The sequence below is a fragment of the Rhyacophila brunnea genome, unplaced genomic scaffold (genome assembly GCF_057557595.1).
Source record: "Rhyacophila brunnea isolate RB1 unplaced genomic scaffold, BYU_Rbru_1.0 scaffold_6, whole genome shotgun sequence".
Taxonomy (NCBI): domain Eukaryota; kingdom Metazoa; phylum Arthropoda; class Insecta; order Trichoptera; family Rhyacophilidae; genus Rhyacophila; species Rhyacophila brunnea.
The window spans coordinates 14,708,786-14,728,762 of record NW_028233276.1 but is presented as its reverse complement, the minus strand read 5'-3'; the positions used below and the strand labels follow the sequence as shown (position 1 = coordinate 14,728,762).

The following is a 19,977-nucleotide window of genomic DNA, read 5'->3' as shown; positions in this document are numbered from 1 at the left end:
AATTATCAATTATTTCAGTTAAAAGGCCATACAGTACACTCTTAGTAATCCACCGCTCGATTATCCGACAACTACTAATAATCCGCCGTTATTTTTACTAGTTGAAAGCACAAAATCATAATAAATATAATTCGCCGGTATTTGATTGTCAAATTCAGTAGTTCGCCACGTAAAAGTGTACAACGCATATGAGATGGGTTAATTTTGGAAACTTCTTCGTAAAACGTACGTTCATCGTGAAGAAAGTAATGCACCAGGTAGAAAAGTGCCCAAGGATCGCATCGCAATTATGCCGTGCTCCAATGCAACCGGGACACACAGGCTGAAGCTTTTGGTCATAGGGAAAGCCAGGAATCCAAAGCCAATCAAGAATATCTGCCTCACTGAACAACTGGTTGTGTCAAGTGATTTACTGTTTAATATTAAATTTAGTAAATATGTATAATTTAGTAAATACTTGATTTTGATTATAAATAAAACCGTAATTTGCTACTACAAATTTCTCAAAAAAAATATTTTTATGAAATACCTGTTTTAATTTTTACCATATTAAGTATGTATGGGCTATAATCCGCCGCTATCGCTTGTTGGACACTTGTCTGGTTTTTGGGGTGGCGGATTACTGAGAGAGTACTGTATTATTATTTTCAATTAGCTTTTTCTATCTTGACATCACTTTGGAAATAGGTAGATAAAGATAAAAATACTGGAAGGTGTTAAAATACGTAACTTTCAAAGAAACACATTTGAATTTATAGACATTGAAAACACCGCAGATAAAGTAGTCTGCAAGGACTAGTTCCTGCTTGGGTCGGCTCAGTAGCTTAGTGGTAAGATCTCTTGCTTGGATAGCGAAAGACATTTTGTCCATTCTATGATTTTTCAAATAAGTTATGTACATACATACATGGAAATTACAATTAAGTATAATTTATTATTCAGGTAATTAACATGTATCATTTCTGACTAAAATACAATTTAGTTCACTGTTCATCATTAGTATATAATTTTAATTATTAATAATAATATAATTATTTATGTTTATGTAATTCTTTCAGAATATTTATTTTTAAAACTAGGTGGTTAACTTTGTTTTGGCATTATGTATTAAAATAACATAAAAGAATATAACCATGAATAAGAACTCAATTATATTGGTTTTATATTTGACAATATTTAGGAATTAACAAAAAACTTTCATTTACTTTGTAAATGTGTATAAAAAAGTTACTTAGTTACCTAATCTAATCTAATATTTTCTTTGGTGGATAATAATTCATTTTAACAAAAAAATATCTTTTTATTGAGATAGAGTGCCTGATGCAGGGTTGATTGTTAGGCTTGACTTATTTATGTAGTCATTGGTTAAACGATACTTATTTGGTTGCGTTCAGTTTTTTCTAGTGAAAAATTTCCCTCATTCCACAAAATATTTTATTAATTGACAAACAACAGAAAATATAAGTTCACAATTAAAATATGTTAACAGTTGTTTTAACAGAATAAATGCATGCACAAATGCATCGTGGAATATATTTTTGAATGCCAATACTATTTTATAAGCAGCCATATAAAATAAAATATCAGTTATCTTAAGTCACCCACGGTGGCCGCGTGGCTTAAGCGTTGGACTATCACGCCGTGGATCCCAGGTTCGAATCCTGGGTCTGGCAAGTACACATATTGTTTTTCAATTCGTGTATGAGTCAGGGTATGGACCTAATAGGTTGATCAAGTGGCTGACATCCATTTCTCGTAAAAACAAAATCTGTTAATACAAACCTCTACTCTGTGGAGGCCCATATGATCCTATTAGGATCGGACATGGTCGGTATCTTAAGTGTAATTCTGAAAATTGGTTCATAACGCAAAATACATAGCTATCAATCTAAATAACTCGATTGTTTCTAAAACAAAAAAATACATTTTATTAGTATTTTATAATGATTTTGTGTTAAGTTTGTTTATAGAATTATTTTGTTGAAAATGTTTAACTAACCTAAACATTCAAAATGCTTAATTGTTTAAATTTAATGATAAATTACGTGAAAAACTTGGATAATTATTTGTTTTTGCATAAAATTGACAAATTATTGTGGCGCCAAGGCACGAGTTCACTGACTGGTTGGGAATCACTGGGTTAGAGGTTAGCTTAGACCAGTGGTCTTCAAAACTTTGTCGATCACGGAACCCTTTAGAGAATTATAAGTTTAACTCCACCCCATCCTTAAAAAAATATATCTTAAAATAATATTCAAAGTAGATCAATGTGTTAAAGTTACTTTATGTAAAGACAATTAAAGAAAATTATTGTATTTTTTATTAAAATTTTTAAAGATAGAATTAATGTAAATCACTCACTAGTACTCATTCCCTAGCTGTCTCCTACCCTTGCATTATATTTGGTGACTGGGGTGTGCTTGCATTTTTTTACACAATTTGTCTAGGTCCAATTGTCAAAAAAAAAATTTGACTCGCGGAACCCCGAGGTTCCGTAGAACACAGTTTGAAGACCACTGGCTTAGACTAAATGTCAACTACACTATACAAAGTTGATTTCTGATATATATACATTTTTTTTTTTTTTGACCATGTCCGATTCTAATAGGATCATATCGTCGGTCCCTAATAAAAAAGTCGGATCTGAAATTTTGTCATTTTCGGATTATTACGTAAAAGTTATTTAAACACTTTAAACATTTATACCACAATCACAGTTTTTTTTGTTTGTTTAAAAATTTTTGAGATATTCAAGTTAAAAATGACGGATCTACCGAGAGTGTCCGAATAACAATAACAATGTCGGTTCTTACCAACCGACATTGTTGGCTGGGCGTGGGTGAGCAAGATGCGTCCGTAGGATCTGACAGTTGCTGCTATGTTCACCGGACAGACGGATGTTTATATAAACGTTTAGAAAAGTTTCTATAACCCGTATTTTTATTTATTATAGCAAGCAATAGGTCACAAAGGGTATTTGATAAAACATCTTTGATTGCTCGTACTGAAAAATAGCATTTTGCAGATCCGACTTTTTTAATAGGGACCGACGATATTATGGGTCTCCACAGAGTAGAGGTTTGTATTAACAAATTTTGTTTTTTACGATAAATGGATGTCAGCCACTTGCTCAACCTATTAGGTCCATACCCTGACTCACACCCAATTTGAAAAACAATATGTGTACTTGCCAGACCCCACGGCGTGATAGTCCAGCGCTCAAGCCTCGCGGCCACCGTGGGTGTTCTTGTGGATATACTGAAATTATTCAATGACGAAAACATATTACTGTATCAATAATCCTTCCCTAAACATTATTTAATTTGTTGTGAATTTAGTGATATATTATGTTTAATATGGCTTAATCCCAAAATAATTTCTGTAAATATTTCCACGGTCATGTCATTAAGAAATTGAAGAATACCATCTGTCGCATATGAAAATATCTGAATCTTGTAAAGAATCAGAATAAAATGTTAATTGGTAATGCTATACTGATGTACATTTTTTTTAATTTTTGGAAATAACTCTCGGCTTCAATCCGATCCAGAATCCTTTTTCGGCCTGCATGTTGAACGTATTTGTGGCGAGCTTCAGCGGGATCTGGGTCTTCGAGATGACTATGAATTCGAATTTGGCCAACAGGTGGAAAACCACAGCCTTCATTTCCATCAGAGCAAAGCGAGAGCCTTCAACAAATAAAGAAAGACAATGTCATAAATTCATATAATATATTAAATTTTGAATCTTCTGAAAATGTCCTACGATGAATAAAACAGAGGAAGAAATTTGATCTGATTCTGATTCATCTTGACTTAGTTCATATTCCGTTCAGAAACTTTCCACTCCTAATATTAGAGTGAGTACATTATAATAACAGAATTTTGTGGAATTGGAGTGAATACGATAAAAAAATTATCTTTTTTAATATAGTCGAACTTGGTTATTACGAGAAAAATGGGACCGACTGAATTTGCTCGTTATAAGCATTACTCGTTATATCGTTATATAAGATTTTTCACGCCACATTCTATGCATAGAAAATAAAAAATCTAAAAACCATTGTAAAAATCTCCGAAACACGCATGGCATTCATATACTACAAAATAAGTTGTTTATTGTAATGAACTGGTAGGTACCTAACCTGACTTTACAAAGCTTGGATTTTTTACATGCAATTTCAACCATATGAGTGGATACTTTTTCAATGTTGTCGGCGAAAACACCAATTAGGTACTAAGACACTTAACTAGTGTCATAAACGTAATCTGATCCCGGCGGCATTGGTCTAGTTAACTGCCCGGTCGGATTTTATTGCTTAGGGTCGAAAATGTTGTTTTTAAACGATCGACACATTAACAGTTTTGCTCGGTATACCCGAGAAGTAGCTCATTATAAAAGTGAATAAATGTATGGAGAAAATCATAAACTAAAATGTCAACGAATGTTTACTCATTACATCCGAGATCTCGGTATTTCAGTGATCGTAATAACCAAGTTCGACTGTATTATACTAATTGTACACGTATCTCTCGATTTAGTGGGATTAACTGCAATGAAAAAACTTTGAATATAATCATTGCTTTTGTACTTTTGTACTACAAAATAAAATTTTTATGTTGGGAAAATACAATTTACCACAGGGCATCCCTAGAAAAGGGGAAATGGAGTAAGTCCATTCTACCATCCCTACATTTGGTGCCCTGGTTTGTAGTCTTCTTTGAAGAGAAATGAGCTTAAGCTGATACTGAGGCTAAGAACAGGACACACGATGGATAAAAGATTTGATGTCCTCATGGGAAGATGTGATGTTTTGGAGTACTTTGTACATATAGCAGTAGGTACAATGCCTTAACCCTTTACTGCATGATTTTTTTTTTTTGAAAAATTTTATTTTTTCTTGGTGTCAAAATGCCTTCTGAATAAAGGAAAAATAATAAAAAAAATATTTTTCGAAAATTCCATTAAATTTTGTATGTTACTGCGTGGTATCACAGATTTAACACATTTGGAAATCTTACATTTCAGTATGACAAAATACAAAACCAAATGAAAACAATTATAAAAAACTAATGTACACACCTTATTTGATGTGTAGATATTTTTATTCAACCAATTTCAATCTTCTGTATATTTTTATTTATTTATTTACAAATGCGGATTTTCGCGTACATACGAATTCGTCAACTGTCAAAGCAGAAATGCAGAGACTATAATGCAGAAATGCTTTATTTCTTGAAATGTCCAAACAAAATCGGTAAAGTAGGATGTTTATGGTAAAACAGTTTGCTAGGCATCGAAAAAGTATATTATTTGATAATTTACACATATGGCATTGGCTATATCGAAATAGTTTGAAATGTCGCAAATTTGCGACACCATGCAGTAAAGGGTTAAATATGAATGACACAGAGTACAGCTGCGAATTGCGGATATCTTTGACAATGTCGACGAATTGAAGGTGGGTAAGACGGAAGAGCTTAGCAAAATTGTTCTTTAACAGAATTATAATCATAACAAAAATGTACATTTTAGTATTCTTGTAAGTGATTCAGTATTATTATTACATTTTTACATTTGACTTATTTTTCATTGGTGCAATTGTAATCTGTAAACATTCAAGACATGCAGTGAAACCGTGTAAGAATTTTATATTTTTTTAATTTCGTACTTTGCTCGATCGATCGTAAAAAGATTAGATGGGCCTCTACAGAGTGGAGGTTGTTTAACAGATTATTTTTTACGAGAAATAGACATAAGCCACTTGCTCAATCTATTAGGTCCATACATGATGATAATTATTTAGTTTAAAATATTTTAAATTTACTAGTGGAATCCATTATCGGGAGAGCAAATTTAATATTCTCATCTAACCCGATAAATTAATATTCAACTGTAATTTTAAATACAAATTTTCTACTTTTGCTTACCTATACAATTCCTCGGACGTAATCCAAAAGGCATATACGTAAACGGTTGAATAGATCCTTTGTTTTCATCGGAGAATCTTTCCGGATCAAATTTATCCGGATTTGGGAAATATTTTACTTTCATATAAGTACCTGATAATTACTTTTATAATAATATTCTCGCAAAACCTAGATACCTACTGTATGGTGGGAAACTTTATGTATTTGAATTCAATCTTGTATTTTTGGTAGCCTTACCATGTGGTGCATTGAAACACTATCAATATTAATTATAATAACATATAAGGATTGACTGATTTCCTGTTGGTGCAATTTTAATCAGAAACCATTCAACACAATACATATGTAGTAAAATTAGGTTATAGTCAAAGATGTTAAAAAACCCTTTTCTATAGAGGTTGTCTAAATGTATGAAATTTTAGTAAAAAAAGACCTCTGATCAACTTTACTGATTAATTTGGCCACAGGTTACTCCACATTGCAGGTTCATTTGACGAACACTTCACACTAATTTTATATTCAGCCAATTAGTTAATTACTATATTATTGATATTGCCAAAATAAGCCTTGACCTACTTAAATTCATAGGGTTGAATACTGTATAAATAAAATCAACTTCAATTTGACATTTCAAACATCTCTCATAATATTAGCATACTTATATTATAATAAAGCAGACATTTGGATATAAAAATTAGCTATAATATAACTGCCCGCGGAAAGATACTACTTTGAAAATGTTATGTAGGCAGCTAAAACCAGTACATTGATCATTATTTTGATTGTGAACAGCGATACTGTTAAACACTGAGAAATGCCTACGCAGGCTATGTAAAGAATGTAACAGACTTCAAACTGGAACACGAACCGCCATTTTGTTTTTGGGACTGCCAATAGCAGACGAAAATAATGAATTAGCCACACGTACAATCGTTTGATTCGTAAATCGAAATGCCTTCAAAATTCCTAATACCGAATGTGTATAATACTCATTCTATCCTAATCGAATTCAAATTCTTCGGTAAAAATAATATTATGATAATAATTGTGTGGTTTTGAATATTTTCCTTGGTGTTTTGGATTTACTGGGGAAGCAATTATCTGGAGAATGGATTTTCCCATCTATTCTGATAAATCGAAATTCAACTGTAATTTTAAGGACAAATTTGTTACTTATTTGCTTACCTATACAATTCCTCGGACCCAATCCAAAAGGCATATACGTGAACGGTTGAATAGATCCTTTGTTCTCATCTGAGAATCTTTCTGGATCGAATTTATCCGGATTTGGGAAATATTTCGGGTCCCTGTGAATGGCGTTAGATGGTATCCAAATTCCTTCACCAGCTGCGATCTGCAAGAAATCAAATGATGTTAATCCATCCACATAATACTGATATTGGATGGATCTTCATTTACCTCACAAGATTTTGATGCCCCTATATAATACTGAATTCAAATTACTTATAAACAATAAATCGTAAAATAAACATAGGTTACTTAAATTTGACCGCGGTTTGCGTCTGTTTTATTTAACCGGTTCTATGCCTTTGGCGAATTATCTCGCTCTATGAAGCCGTGACTGACAGGCTGCGCATTCAAATTTCACAAGTTATCTCACCCGACTTTAAACTCAAATTTATAGCCACTGTCGATTGATTTGCATAATCTAAAATAAATTAAACACACAGTGACATCTATTTGAATAAATATGAAAAACTAAGCCAAAAATTATCAATATTACAGCGATCCTATCAAGAGCTTCGCTCTACGTTTAACGTGTGTAGTTAAAAATCTGCGGTCTGTCAGATACTGCCATAATAATATCGTGAGGCATAGAAAAGGTTAATACAGTAGTCACCAAGTTGTCTCTTGCAAGCTATCGGTAGCTCGTGTACAATATTTGAATGGAACATCTGAGTTAGTATTTTTGTAAATGTGTCTTGTATGGACACCCCATGTTTGTAGTACCAGGCCACCTAATTGATCGGATGTAGCGTCATCATATGAATACGTGTATTAATTAAGGCTTAGTACCAAAAAAATAAAAACTGACATTTTTATAGCAAAATGTTCTACATACCAACGCCAATAACTTCAACTATGGTCTAAGTGCCTCAAGCAAGTCAAAAAAATACAGCAAAATATTCAAACCTGTCGACGTTCTAAGTCCGTTGGCGTGTTTTATTTATAATGGTGTAAGTGGCACTGCAGTGGTCAACGGCATTCAATATAAAATGGCTGACGATGGTGTGTTGACACTTGCGAGTTCTTAACACTTAAATTATTGAAGCTGCCGTGATTGCTTCACACTGTAAAACCACATTTTTCAAAAGGTCTGCTTCATGAAATTTTACTGCAATGACTCGGTTTTTTGCAGCTACAGGCAATACTACTTTTTGGTACTTAGAACCTTATTTAATACACGTATTCTTATTAGCATCTGTGTACTGAATTTCAGGTGTTTGTATATATGAGAAATAGACAAAAATTGTGTGTAAAAACATGAATAATACCGTGTATCCTTTGTGGTCTGCTGAGTCAATTGGTGGAGGCAAAGTGTAAGACTTGGTGCATTTTCTATCATTGATTACAAGTGGAGGCCACAATCTCAACGTTTCTACAATAAAATAAGTAAGTATATTAAATCAGACATATAGGTTAGATATAATGATTAGTTACTAAATATCTATTTAATGTATACCTTGAAAAACAATAAAATTATGAGCGTTTGTTAAACGTAATATCCACAGGCCATAAATAGTCCACATTAGGCCCCCATAGACGGACAGTTCTCGTAGCAGTTTGAACATGGCACAGACAATAACTGTTCAATAACTGTACGTTAGTGGCCACACCACAGATCAGTTTAACTACCCCATTTAAATCTGTCGAACTGTCAACAGACGTGCCCATATACGTACAGTTATTGTCTGTGGCAGAGCAAGTATCAAAAACTATGGCGGTTAGGTTCGCGGAGATATTACACAGGGGTATTGTTTCAATTAGTTTTAGGTAGGGTATACTTGAACGATGATACACGAATAATTTTACTTTGAATTTATTATGGTTATAATTGTTTTTATTAGAAACAAATTGACATAAAATACACACCTATGACGTTGGTAAAAGAAATCATGATTTCGCTAGTGGATTGTGTATTTTATCGATTCACCGAAACAATATTATACACATTCGTGTAAATATAAAATGTAATCTTTTCTTTTGAATAAATTATTCCCTTTAATGGACAGTATTAATTAAGTAAGAAAATGGTAATATTTATAAAGGTATTGATTTTATATACAATAAATTTAAACATGCCACAAAATTATATTTACATCAATCATCAGTATTATATAATTACTATGATATTATTAAAATATATAGGTACTTAAATTTTATTTAGATTTAGCGACATTGTCATTCACAATTAGGTATATTAATTTATGTTGTGAACGTCTTAAACTAATAATTTTTAATATTCACTACATACAATAAATAAAATTTGAGTACTGAGTTATTAGTCTATATTTTCACAATAACTTAATATTTATAATGCTCTCTAAAATTTTAACATTTATATTATATTGTAATAGAAAACGGTAATATTTATAAAGGTATTGATTTTATATACCTACAATAAATTTAAACATGCCACAAAATTATATTTACATCAATTATCAGTATAATAATTAATTACTATGATATTATTAAAATATATACTTAAATTTTATTTAGATTTACCGAGATTGTCATTCACAATTAGGTATATTAATTTATGTTGTGAACGTCTTAAATTAATAAGTTTTAATATTCACTACATACAATAAACAAAATTTGAGTACTGAGTTATTAGTCTATATTTTCACAATAACTTTCATTTTAACATTTATATTATATTGTATAAAATAATATGTTTACATAAATAACTATTACTTTGTTTTACTCTCGTAAAAATAAATAAAATATAATATTTGCGATCTCCGCGTACATAATATTATTACATTTTTAATGTATTATAAAATATATTATAAAATGCAATAACAAGCAACACCAGCCGAAGTTGTATCGCGCGGTATATTCTACTTTACGTTACCAACATCTAACGTCACCCGAAAACTTTCGGCTAGTTGAAATTCCAACAGTTTTACAAAAACACGGGAGTAGGGGGTCGCTGGCAGTTTGAACATGGCAAACATCTGAAAGGTCGAAAAGTGTCCGTCTATGGGCGCAGCAGATTATCTACCAAAGATAACTGTATAGTTATTAACTGGCATGTTCAACCTGTTACGAGAACTGTCCGTCTGTGGCCGGCAATTGACTTATCGCCCACATGTCTATATTTAAGTCCTACCAATTCTTGATTTCTGAAAGTAAACATTTCTTTTATTGCGATAACTGACAATTTTATTCTTGGTGGAAATACGATGTTGTAGTATGTATTATAGTGGACTTAACCTTGATATTGCGCAGATTGCGATTTCTTCTACTGCGGACAGATTATGTGTAGTCTTAATAAGAGATGTTGTTTAGTCTCCTAAATGTACGAAATTGAAACAAAAACAAAAAAACTACCGGTCTACTGATTAAGTTAGCTATAAGTGATTTTGTATTGCAGGTTCGTTTGAAGAGAACTTCATAATATATTTTCTACTATGACAATGTGTTATACACATGATTATATGTAAAAATATGTCTTCAATACTTTGATTCATAAGGTTGGATAGTATAAAATTATATTCAACTTCAATGTAACATTTCACACATCTCACATATTGCTGTATCAAAGTATTTGACATTTGAATTTAAAATTGATCTATAAATACCTGTGGAAAATCCCCCGAGTAAACATCTCACTACTTCATTATTGTATGATTAATTATGACGCGATATCTAACTAAGCTAAACTTTCGAAATATTTCATTGTTTAAAAATATGATATGTTCTTTTTTGTTATATTACTAATTTGGTTTTAAGTTAATAATTTTTCGCTAGCTCTTTCATGAAACCCAGTTGAGAATCATTAAATCAGACTGAGATAACCGTATTTTGGCACCCACCTGATACCACCATGTCCATGTACTTCATATTCTGTAGATCATTATAGTGTACATGGCCATTGTTTTTTAAAGCAACTTCATCGATTTCTTCTTGAAGCTTCTCTTGAATATCAGGATTCGTGGTGAGCTCATGCGCCATGAAGCATAGAATAGATGATGAAGTTTCGAAACCGGCAAAGAAGAATAAAATGGCCTGGCCAACTATTTGATCGTCAGTCCATTCTGTAAAGATATAAGATAAATTTTGAATATATTTAATCACAGCTTGACAGATACTTCTTCTTTCCTGACGGTAAAGCCAAGGGTGGACCTTCGCTGCCTTAAGGAGACTGCCCGGTCTTTCACTCTCTTTCTGTAATCAATTATTCATATACTACCAATAAGACTCATTCTCGATCACTAAAAGCTTCGTGGGTGCTAGATCAACCATATGTGTCACTTATCCGACTCGTTAAGCTCAACAAAGAGTTTGCAGCATTACGACATAATGGCAGTAGCAAAGTGTGACTTTTAGAAGGACGTAGACTGTGAGCTCAAATGACTAGTTTGAACGACAGACGCTTGAGCAGAAAATGAATACAGGCTGATTATTACGTAAAATATTTTTAATAATCCAATTGGATGAAATAATAAAACAAAACATCATTAAATTTATCTCTTTAAAGTATTGAATATCAAAAGAAAAATATGACATAGTTTATTGAAAAATCAGTAGTCTGTATATCTATTTGAATATTTGTCGAATAAAAATATTTATTCCTAAACCTATCGTGACTAGAGTTGGGTTTCGGGAATTCTCGAGAAATTTTCGAAATTTTCCATCCCGAATCTCGAGAATTGAAATTTTTAACATTTCGGGAAATCCCGGATCTCGAGAATCTTTTCTCGGGATTCGGGATTTCTTTATTATCAAATATTAATTGAAGAAACGATTTTCTATAGGAAAAAATTGGACAGAAAACACAACAGGTTCAAAGACTGATCGGGGTATTTAACACAATTAAGCCAAAGTCGACTCAAAATGAGCGCAGTTTTTGCAACTTCAGGGAATTTTGTATCTCAAAAGCGTACGCGATTGACAGTCTTTTTTTGGAATTTGTCTGTTTTTACTCTGATTTTAGGATTTTTACAGGTTTTTTTAAATTTCCCGATATCTCAAGAATTCCCGAGAATTCTTTTCTGGAAATCCCGAATCTCGAGAATTCAAAATTTCATCATTTCGGGAAATCCTGAATCTCGAGATTGAGATTTTCTCGGTAAATACCCAACTCTAATCGTGACCTTATTAATGAAATGAATAAATCAACCTACCGCGTTTAACAGTTTCCTTTCCTACAGAAGACTCTTCAACCGTAGCGAAGCCCGCCTCTTTCACGTCTTTATGTTCTGATTCTTTGTCACGCTTCAGAGACCCTTTCTTCGCTTCCATGAGGAGCTGAATCATGTCAGGTCTTGAGTTTTTTCCGTCCTCCCTTGCTTTCATAGTGTCAGATACCAGGTATCTGAAGAAATTGGCCACGTTATCGTTAAACACCTTCAACCCTGTCATCTGAAAATGGGTCATCACAAAACATAGTGAAGAAAAACTCGATAAAACAATATTTTAGCTATCCATGCAAAATTTAATTAAAATAACTTAGAATTAACAAAAACTTTGTTTAAAAACCATTATAATGGATGTCTATCATTTAAATGCCTATTCATTTAACTTAAGAAAACATTTTTATTAGCTTTCATTAACAAAAGATAGATATTAATAATCCGACCATGTCTGATGCTAATAAGATCATATGGGCCTCCACTGAGTGGAGGTTTGTAATAACAGATTTTGTTTTTACGAGAAATGGATGTCAGCCATTTGCTTAACCTATTAGGTGCATACTCCGACTCATACTTACCAGACCCAGGATTCGAACCTGGGACCCATGACACTATAGGCCGATGCTTAAGCTACGCGGCCATCATGGGTTGTATTAATAATAGTGGTAATAGTTTAAGTTTATTTTAGTAATAATAGTTTTACCACTATATCATGACTATGGATATTATGTTAGTGGCGAACTGCAGAGCTATGTTTCTCCCCACTTTTAATTTAATTTTTACGGCCCCGACTACCGCTTAAGTCTTGAGAACTGCATACAGAGCCATAAAATCATAGCCAAGACGTCATGATAGTTCTACTAAAATCTTGCTAAGGCTGTATAACAAAATTATATAATAAACTGTTCGATAAACTTATAAACAATAATAATACTATATTGGTGTCATGTTGTCATTCACGTAAACTGTCAATATTATTGACGTTTACTAAAAACTTGTTTTTTTTTGGCAAACATCACATACTAGTCCAGCAGACGTATATGGAACTATGTACTTATATGTAAATATGGTAGAACTCCATTATAATGGTTTTGAAAAACAAAAAAAAAATTATGTAACTAAAAAATCCACGGGTCAAGCCAACCATAGGTATTATTTAAGAAACATGTTTGCATTTTGCACTATAGAAATTTCGGTCATTAAAAGTTTCTTTGTGATTTTTTACCCTTGAAAATTTAGGCGCACGAGTGAAGAGAAAAAATTTCAGTGCTTTAAGTCCCGAGAAATCTGTAGCTTCCTTTCCCATCTTGTAGAATTGATTATCCCTCTCTGAAAGTGAATCCACCTTCACCCCGAACGCCGTAGAAGCAATGACGTCGTTTGCATATCGTGAAAATGCATCTTTCATTTCCACTTCAACATGGCCTAGCTCTGGAAAATAAAATATATATATCTCGATTATGTCGATGTATGTAGTGAGTGCTAATTTTTTGTGAAACAAAAGTAACAGTGAAGCAATTAAGAATACTAATTCAATACTACGTTTATTTTGTCAAAAAAGGGTGGAGGTAGGCTGTTAAGATCAACATAAATTAATAATGCACACTTAACTTAGTCAGTCATACATATCTGTTTACATTAAGACGATACATCAGTGAAACGGTAAATAATTTTCAACTATAGGCGCGACGAAATTTTGGACTCGCTGGCATTCTGAGAGCGAACGTCGAGCTGGGAACATGTCAATTTGTTTCGTGATGGCGACGGGAGTATTAATTCTAAAATCATGTAAAGATGACTAAAAACATTACCAATTTACTTGAAAAAGAAAACATGTCAATGAATATATTATTATTGTTACTAATAGAACAATAAACAGAACATTAAATGGACGCATGTTGGATTTATATGACAAATTATATTTCATTTGGCATGCGTTATTTGCACCCGTGACCTGCAATCCGCGCATCGCCTAGCCACAATCTTTTTAGACCATGCCTCAACTGAGGTATAGCCTTAAACTAAGACTATAATTTGCAGATGGTGTTGGTTAGATTTTAAAATTCAATTAAACCCTGCGAAAAATAATGTGTTAATGGCATAATTTTAGATATTTTATAATATTATATAATTATATTTATAAACAAAATTCTTTGACTATTATCTATTATGATATTATCTATTACTAAATTTATGCACGGTTTAATTGAATTTTAAAAACTAACTAACACAATCTGCAATTTGTAGTCTTTCTTCAATGAAAACAAATATGTACATATGGCTGACAAAGTGTAGTGTGCACTATTTATTTCGGATCTTATCAGCCTTCCTCCACCCTTCGCCACTGGTATACAGATGTATTTGGTAGGTTAGGTATCACATCTGAATTGGGGCTATCATCCCAACAAGTCACTGGTCAATGATAAATCTCAGTACCAATAAATAAAAAAATTACGTTTATTTTGAGGATCTTGCATTTCCTTCGTATAGAATGCGGCAGTTTGCTCTGCGCATTCGGTAACAAACTGAAACATGTTCCTCATCTTGGAGCTGGTGAACGCTGGACTAAGAGTAGCTCTCATGTCACGCCATTTTTGACCTGAAATCAAAATTAGAACTTCTCTGTAATAGTATGTAGTAGACATCACACTGAATTAGCAATACAGATTTGGATTTTATGGATATAATATCACCACGTGGATGTATCTTATATACAGTTATCGTAGTCCCTCATCTATCATTTATTCCTCAGTTATTGCGCCCTTCATAGATAACAGAAGTAGTATAATATTTATTAGATTCATAAGATCCATACAAGAGAATTCTTGTCGAATAATGATGTTTTGCCCATAAGAACGACAAAAAAAAAAAATTATAATCATAAAAATAAATAAGAGATGATAAGGGACCATGCTAATTGTATGGAGGATACATTATCAATTCCCTCCATTTTCGAAAGTGAAAACACGCAGTCACTTTGTTTCTTGGTATGGATTTTCGTCTGGATTCAGGACTTGGAGGTGGACAAATAACACACCGGAATTGTGGTGGAATCGACGAGATGTATTTACGTTAATATATACTAATGGTTACATTTTTTTCACAGTTACAATTTCTTTTATATGAAGCGCTAGTTAACGATGTTTACTGTTTGGCCGTCTGGCGCGTATTACACGCCATCTTGTGTTTCGCTTTCAGCGAGAAGCGTTGTCGAAAAACGGCGACAATTGCGACGTTGCCGATATTTTTAAACGGCCATGATTTACAGCATTGCCGGCTCTATTATTTTTTTTAATTTCGTAACTATTTGTCCTACTATTACTATTTGTCGATTTGGGCCTCTCCAGATTCACAGAGACAAGCCAAATGGAGACCATTTGGGAATGTAGCAACATGTCCCTGATTTCTTCTGCATATTACAATATAGATTTTCCATAACTTCACTAGTCCTTATGTTGAATAGTATTTTTCTCATTGACTAAAGATTTTCATTGTTTCAAGCTTGCTAGCAACACCAGCAATCGTAACGCAGATAAAAAAATTAAATAAATTGGCATATTCACTACTAAGTAGAGCATATGAGCTTCCACAGACGTGAGGAGATAAATAAACATTTGATTACACCATTTGTCCAATTCATGGGGCCCTTGTTCTGGATAAAATAACATGTACTTTTTACCAGAGACGGGATGTCGACCCATACTCATGGGTTCGGAGACATCTGCTTTATCATTGTTCTATTAAAATCTAAAAGTATCAAAGACACATTGAAAACATCACAAGATATTATCCCACTGTGGAGTAAATGGTAAAGTGCCTGTCTCTGAAACTCTCTGTCAGTGTAGGATTAAAATCCACATCTAAAATAACAAAAAAATATCAAAATCACTTCATTAAATGAGGAATTAGAATTGAAAAATAATGTTTATCCACGTCGGCATGTCAGTCTTCTTGAAACTTCTGTCATGACATAGCTCCGCTGTTTACACCTTGTGGATAGTATTTACCAGCTTTTCAGTACATCGGTATGGGGTTGGTTTGAGGAATGACAGTGTCAAAATACCATTTGCATACCTGTGAGGGAGAAAAGACTGCTTCCAAAAAGTGGATCCACGGATTCATCGATTCCTGAAAAGTGGTCAGTGAAATGATCAAAGTCTTTCACTGCAACCTGCTTAATTATCTCCAAGTCTCTGATGATTACCATTCTCGAAAAGAATATGTTAATGCCGATGTATCTGTAGAAGAAATTTGACCAATATCAAAATGAGCCATATGATTGAATTTTATGTTTATCCTTATAATTATGGCAAGAATTTTGTGAATGGTATGGTGTAGATTGCTTAATCGATAATGCAGATTGGTTGACAGTCATTGAATAGATTCGAGTATCGATATTCTTTAAAAATATAATATATTTACTTATTAATATAATACTTTTTATACTGTGATATCAGAGCTTAGTTCTAAATTCGAGTACACGACGATTTATGATGGTATATCTATAGTGTATTTTTGATATTGATTTACTATTATTATAAGATATGTTTTTAGTTATATTTGCATAGGTTTGAGGCGTACACAATTTCTGACAGATCGTAAGGCACACAGGGCCATTCATTCGTCAGCCTATAAGCACTAGGCGGTATAGTCATTAAAATGGAGCGGTTCTCGGCCAATGAGATTTTATATCACTATGATGTGGGTAAGTCCAAACTGAACGTGGACTCAGTACACTTTTCGTTTATAAGGCCATCTCTATGGGCACGGCAAAAAATAAAACTTCATTAGTTTCTGAAGTGTTTCAAAATATGTATATTTAATTTTTAGTAATTTATCCATAAACAAAGCATAATTAATATAACTTACTTTTGTCCGGGATGTGAGTAATACAAACGAGATACCATGTCTCTTAAGTGCTCCATCCGGAATATGACAGTCAGCATGTCTCCAAAGAATGGCCATGATGGTGTAGCCTTCACTCCATTGCGGGAGAAGTGGCCGCTGGTGTATGTTGAGACACACCAAAATAAGATGATTCCGGCGATGACACACAGAAGGATAACGCCCAGAATCATGATCTATCGAAGAAATAATAAATCAGGGATTACTTGAATAGTTATGGAAATAGTGACTGACAACTATTACTTGTGGTATGGGCCTCGGCGCTAGTGTCGTAATGTGAGTATTGCGGAGATATTAGTTTTTCAACACACCGCACCTCAAGTTATAATTGTCGGTATATAGCCTTCCTAATTGTATAAAATACTGATTATATATAATGTATTATTTAAAACAAAATTATCAATTTCTGAATGCAGTTGAATAGTGGCATATTATGTGTGTTTGAAGTCGTGGGTCGCAGGTTCAAGCATCTGGAAATCTCACAAGTTCTTTCAATGCAGTTCAAGAACTCAATGGGTTGAGCAAATGGCTAATGATTATTTTTCCTAAAGAAAACATTTTGACTCTACCCTGGTCCATATGGCCAAAAATGGTAATTTAACTTCTTTGGTAAACCAATACCTCCGCAGTGACAGATTTTTTTGAAACAGAGAAGGCAGTTGCCTTGTTAATTTTCTTCCAAGGGGGGTCACTAAGACTACAGCAGGTCATGAGACTCAATGGAAGTAGAATAGTAGCAGTGAAACACCCAGGCTTTGAGAAGTGCTTCATTTACTGACATTGTACAATATTGGTTGGCCGCCCATGGTTTAATACATGTAGGAATAAACTTAGCTTATTTAATAATATGTACTAGTAATTTAATAAATACTTACTTGATTTTTATTATAAAGAAAACCATTAAGTACAAAGTTGCTAGTACACATTTCTCAATAAAAACTACTTTTACGAAATATGTAGGTACTTACCTGTTTTAATTTTTACCATATTATTTTGTATGTATGCATTATACTTAAGCCGCCGTTTTCACTAATTGGACACTTCGTCGCTATAGGATTGGTTTGTCGAATATCCGTTTTTGACGAAATCAACCTTTTAATGCGGTATGTTTTTCTGTATCTTAATGGACTAGAACCATCCTTTTCTTAAAATTACTTTGTAATGGTAATGAATACATCATTCATATGCTGTAAAAATAACAATTTAAATATCTCCATGTATTTAAATATAGGATTATGAAATTTGTTTTTCGTCTCCTGAACATTTGCTCTATTCGACAAACCAATCCTACAGCGACGACTTGTCTGGTTTTTGGGGTGGTGGATTACTGAGAGTGTGCAATAATATTAATATCCATCCATAATATAAATATCCAATCCATTATTCCAGGGCTTTTCGATATACATGCCTTTTCCATTTGGTGCCAAAATATATAGATTTTTACTACCCCCCCACGCTTGATATTTTTTGAATAATATTAATACTTTCGACCGAAGGTACTTGATGGAATTTGAATTTAAATTCTAATGGATTCAAGCTCTGTACTATTCCATTTAAGTCGTTTTTTGCGACCCGGGTTTCGCCTTTGGTTTCGCCGCTGGTGAGTGTACACGACGCCTGAAGATGCCGAAAGGCGAAACCCGGGTCGCAAAAAACGACTTAAATGGAATAGTACAGAGCTTGAATCCATTAGAATTGATATTTTTTGGTTAATTTATTTTAGATCTGAGAAAATTAATCGACGAGAGTATTTTTAAGCAAATACATATTTATTTATGTATATTTATCAGTATAATGGTATTTATTATAAAGATTATACAGACATAATATTATCTAGATAAGGTAGCTACCTACCTACATAATATAAAACAGAAAAAAAAATATTTGGATACCTAATCAAGATTTTTAATAATTTTAATTTTAAATTTACTTAACAATTTCAAAACATATGGAAAAAGTTACATGAGTCACATAGGTAAGGTAGGTACCTACTTCTAAAATATCAAGGTCTTTATATTTGACAGCTCATTGTTTTGAAAAAAAATGTTGGAGGTTAGATTTAATGGGTGTGTTTTTAATAATCTCTTGTTTTTTATACAAAAAGCAGTAGGTCCTATTTTTTAAGTTGATGTACCTATTTGTGATCCATGTGATATACCTACATTATTATATGATTACCTACCTTTTATGAAAGTTTCAAACAAATGTCAAATCGCGGTCAAACAACAAACTTATTTACTCAATGTACAGTGTTGCCTTGTGAGGAAAATTATTTGTATTTGACTGACAGTACTGCCAACCCTATGGTTATTACAGTACAATACCTTTGTACAATTTAGTATAATTTATATTTCAGGAAAAATATGAAATAGTAAGTTATGTTACTATAATTTTACACAAATATGCCAAAATATGTACTCTTAAAGGATGCAATATTAAAACCTTTAAGTCGTTAAAATTAGACTTGTAATACTATAACCACCTGAGGGTGAGCATCCCATCAGTAGTTACAGATAATAAGCTGCAAACCTGGTGTGTGGAGCCTTCCAGAGACGCTGGAAAGTATTTAAAATTGACTATTAAGCAATTTTAATTTAATGTGCTGATGCACGTTTACAATGACTGATTAGTACCTACATATATGCTTTGGTGGCTGCTTCTTCAGACTATAGCACGATTTTTAATGTTTTATAATGCTCTTCCACTAACTTTATTTCGACCATTGATATTGTATAATATTATATCAGCTACAGGATACA

General features: G+C 32.8%; 1 protein-coding gene across 1 annotated transcript in view; it reads right to left on the bottom strand.

Annotated features, from left to right (window-relative positions):
- The window catches only part of LOC147065256 (uncharacterized), a 34,170-nt gene extending 14,688 nt beyond the window's left edge, over positions 1-19,482 (bottom strand). Inside the window, exons 1-10 of the mRNA XM_085956959.1 lie at positions 19,401-19,482; positions 17,183-17,394; positions 16,388-16,551; positions 14,769-14,912; positions 13,539-13,744; positions 12,305-12,542; positions 10,994-11,215; positions 8,447-8,550; positions 7,116-7,284; positions 3,517-3,689 (exon numbers count right to left, since the gene is read on the bottom strand). Of these exons, the coding sequence (XP_085813085.1) occupies positions 3,517-3,689; positions 7,116-7,284; positions 8,447-8,550; positions 10,994-11,215; positions 12,305-12,542; positions 13,539-13,744; positions 14,769-14,912; positions 16,388-16,551; positions 17,183-17,391 (1,629 nt within the window). The 5' untranslated portion in view covers positions 17,392-17,394; positions 19,401-19,482. The remainder of the gene's footprint in view (positions 1-3,516; positions 3,690-7,115; positions 7,285-8,446; positions 8,551-10,993; positions 11,216-12,304; positions 12,543-13,538; positions 13,745-14,768; positions 14,913-16,387; positions 16,552-17,182; positions 17,395-19,400) is intronic.
- Positions 19,483-19,977: the final 495 nt, after the last annotated feature.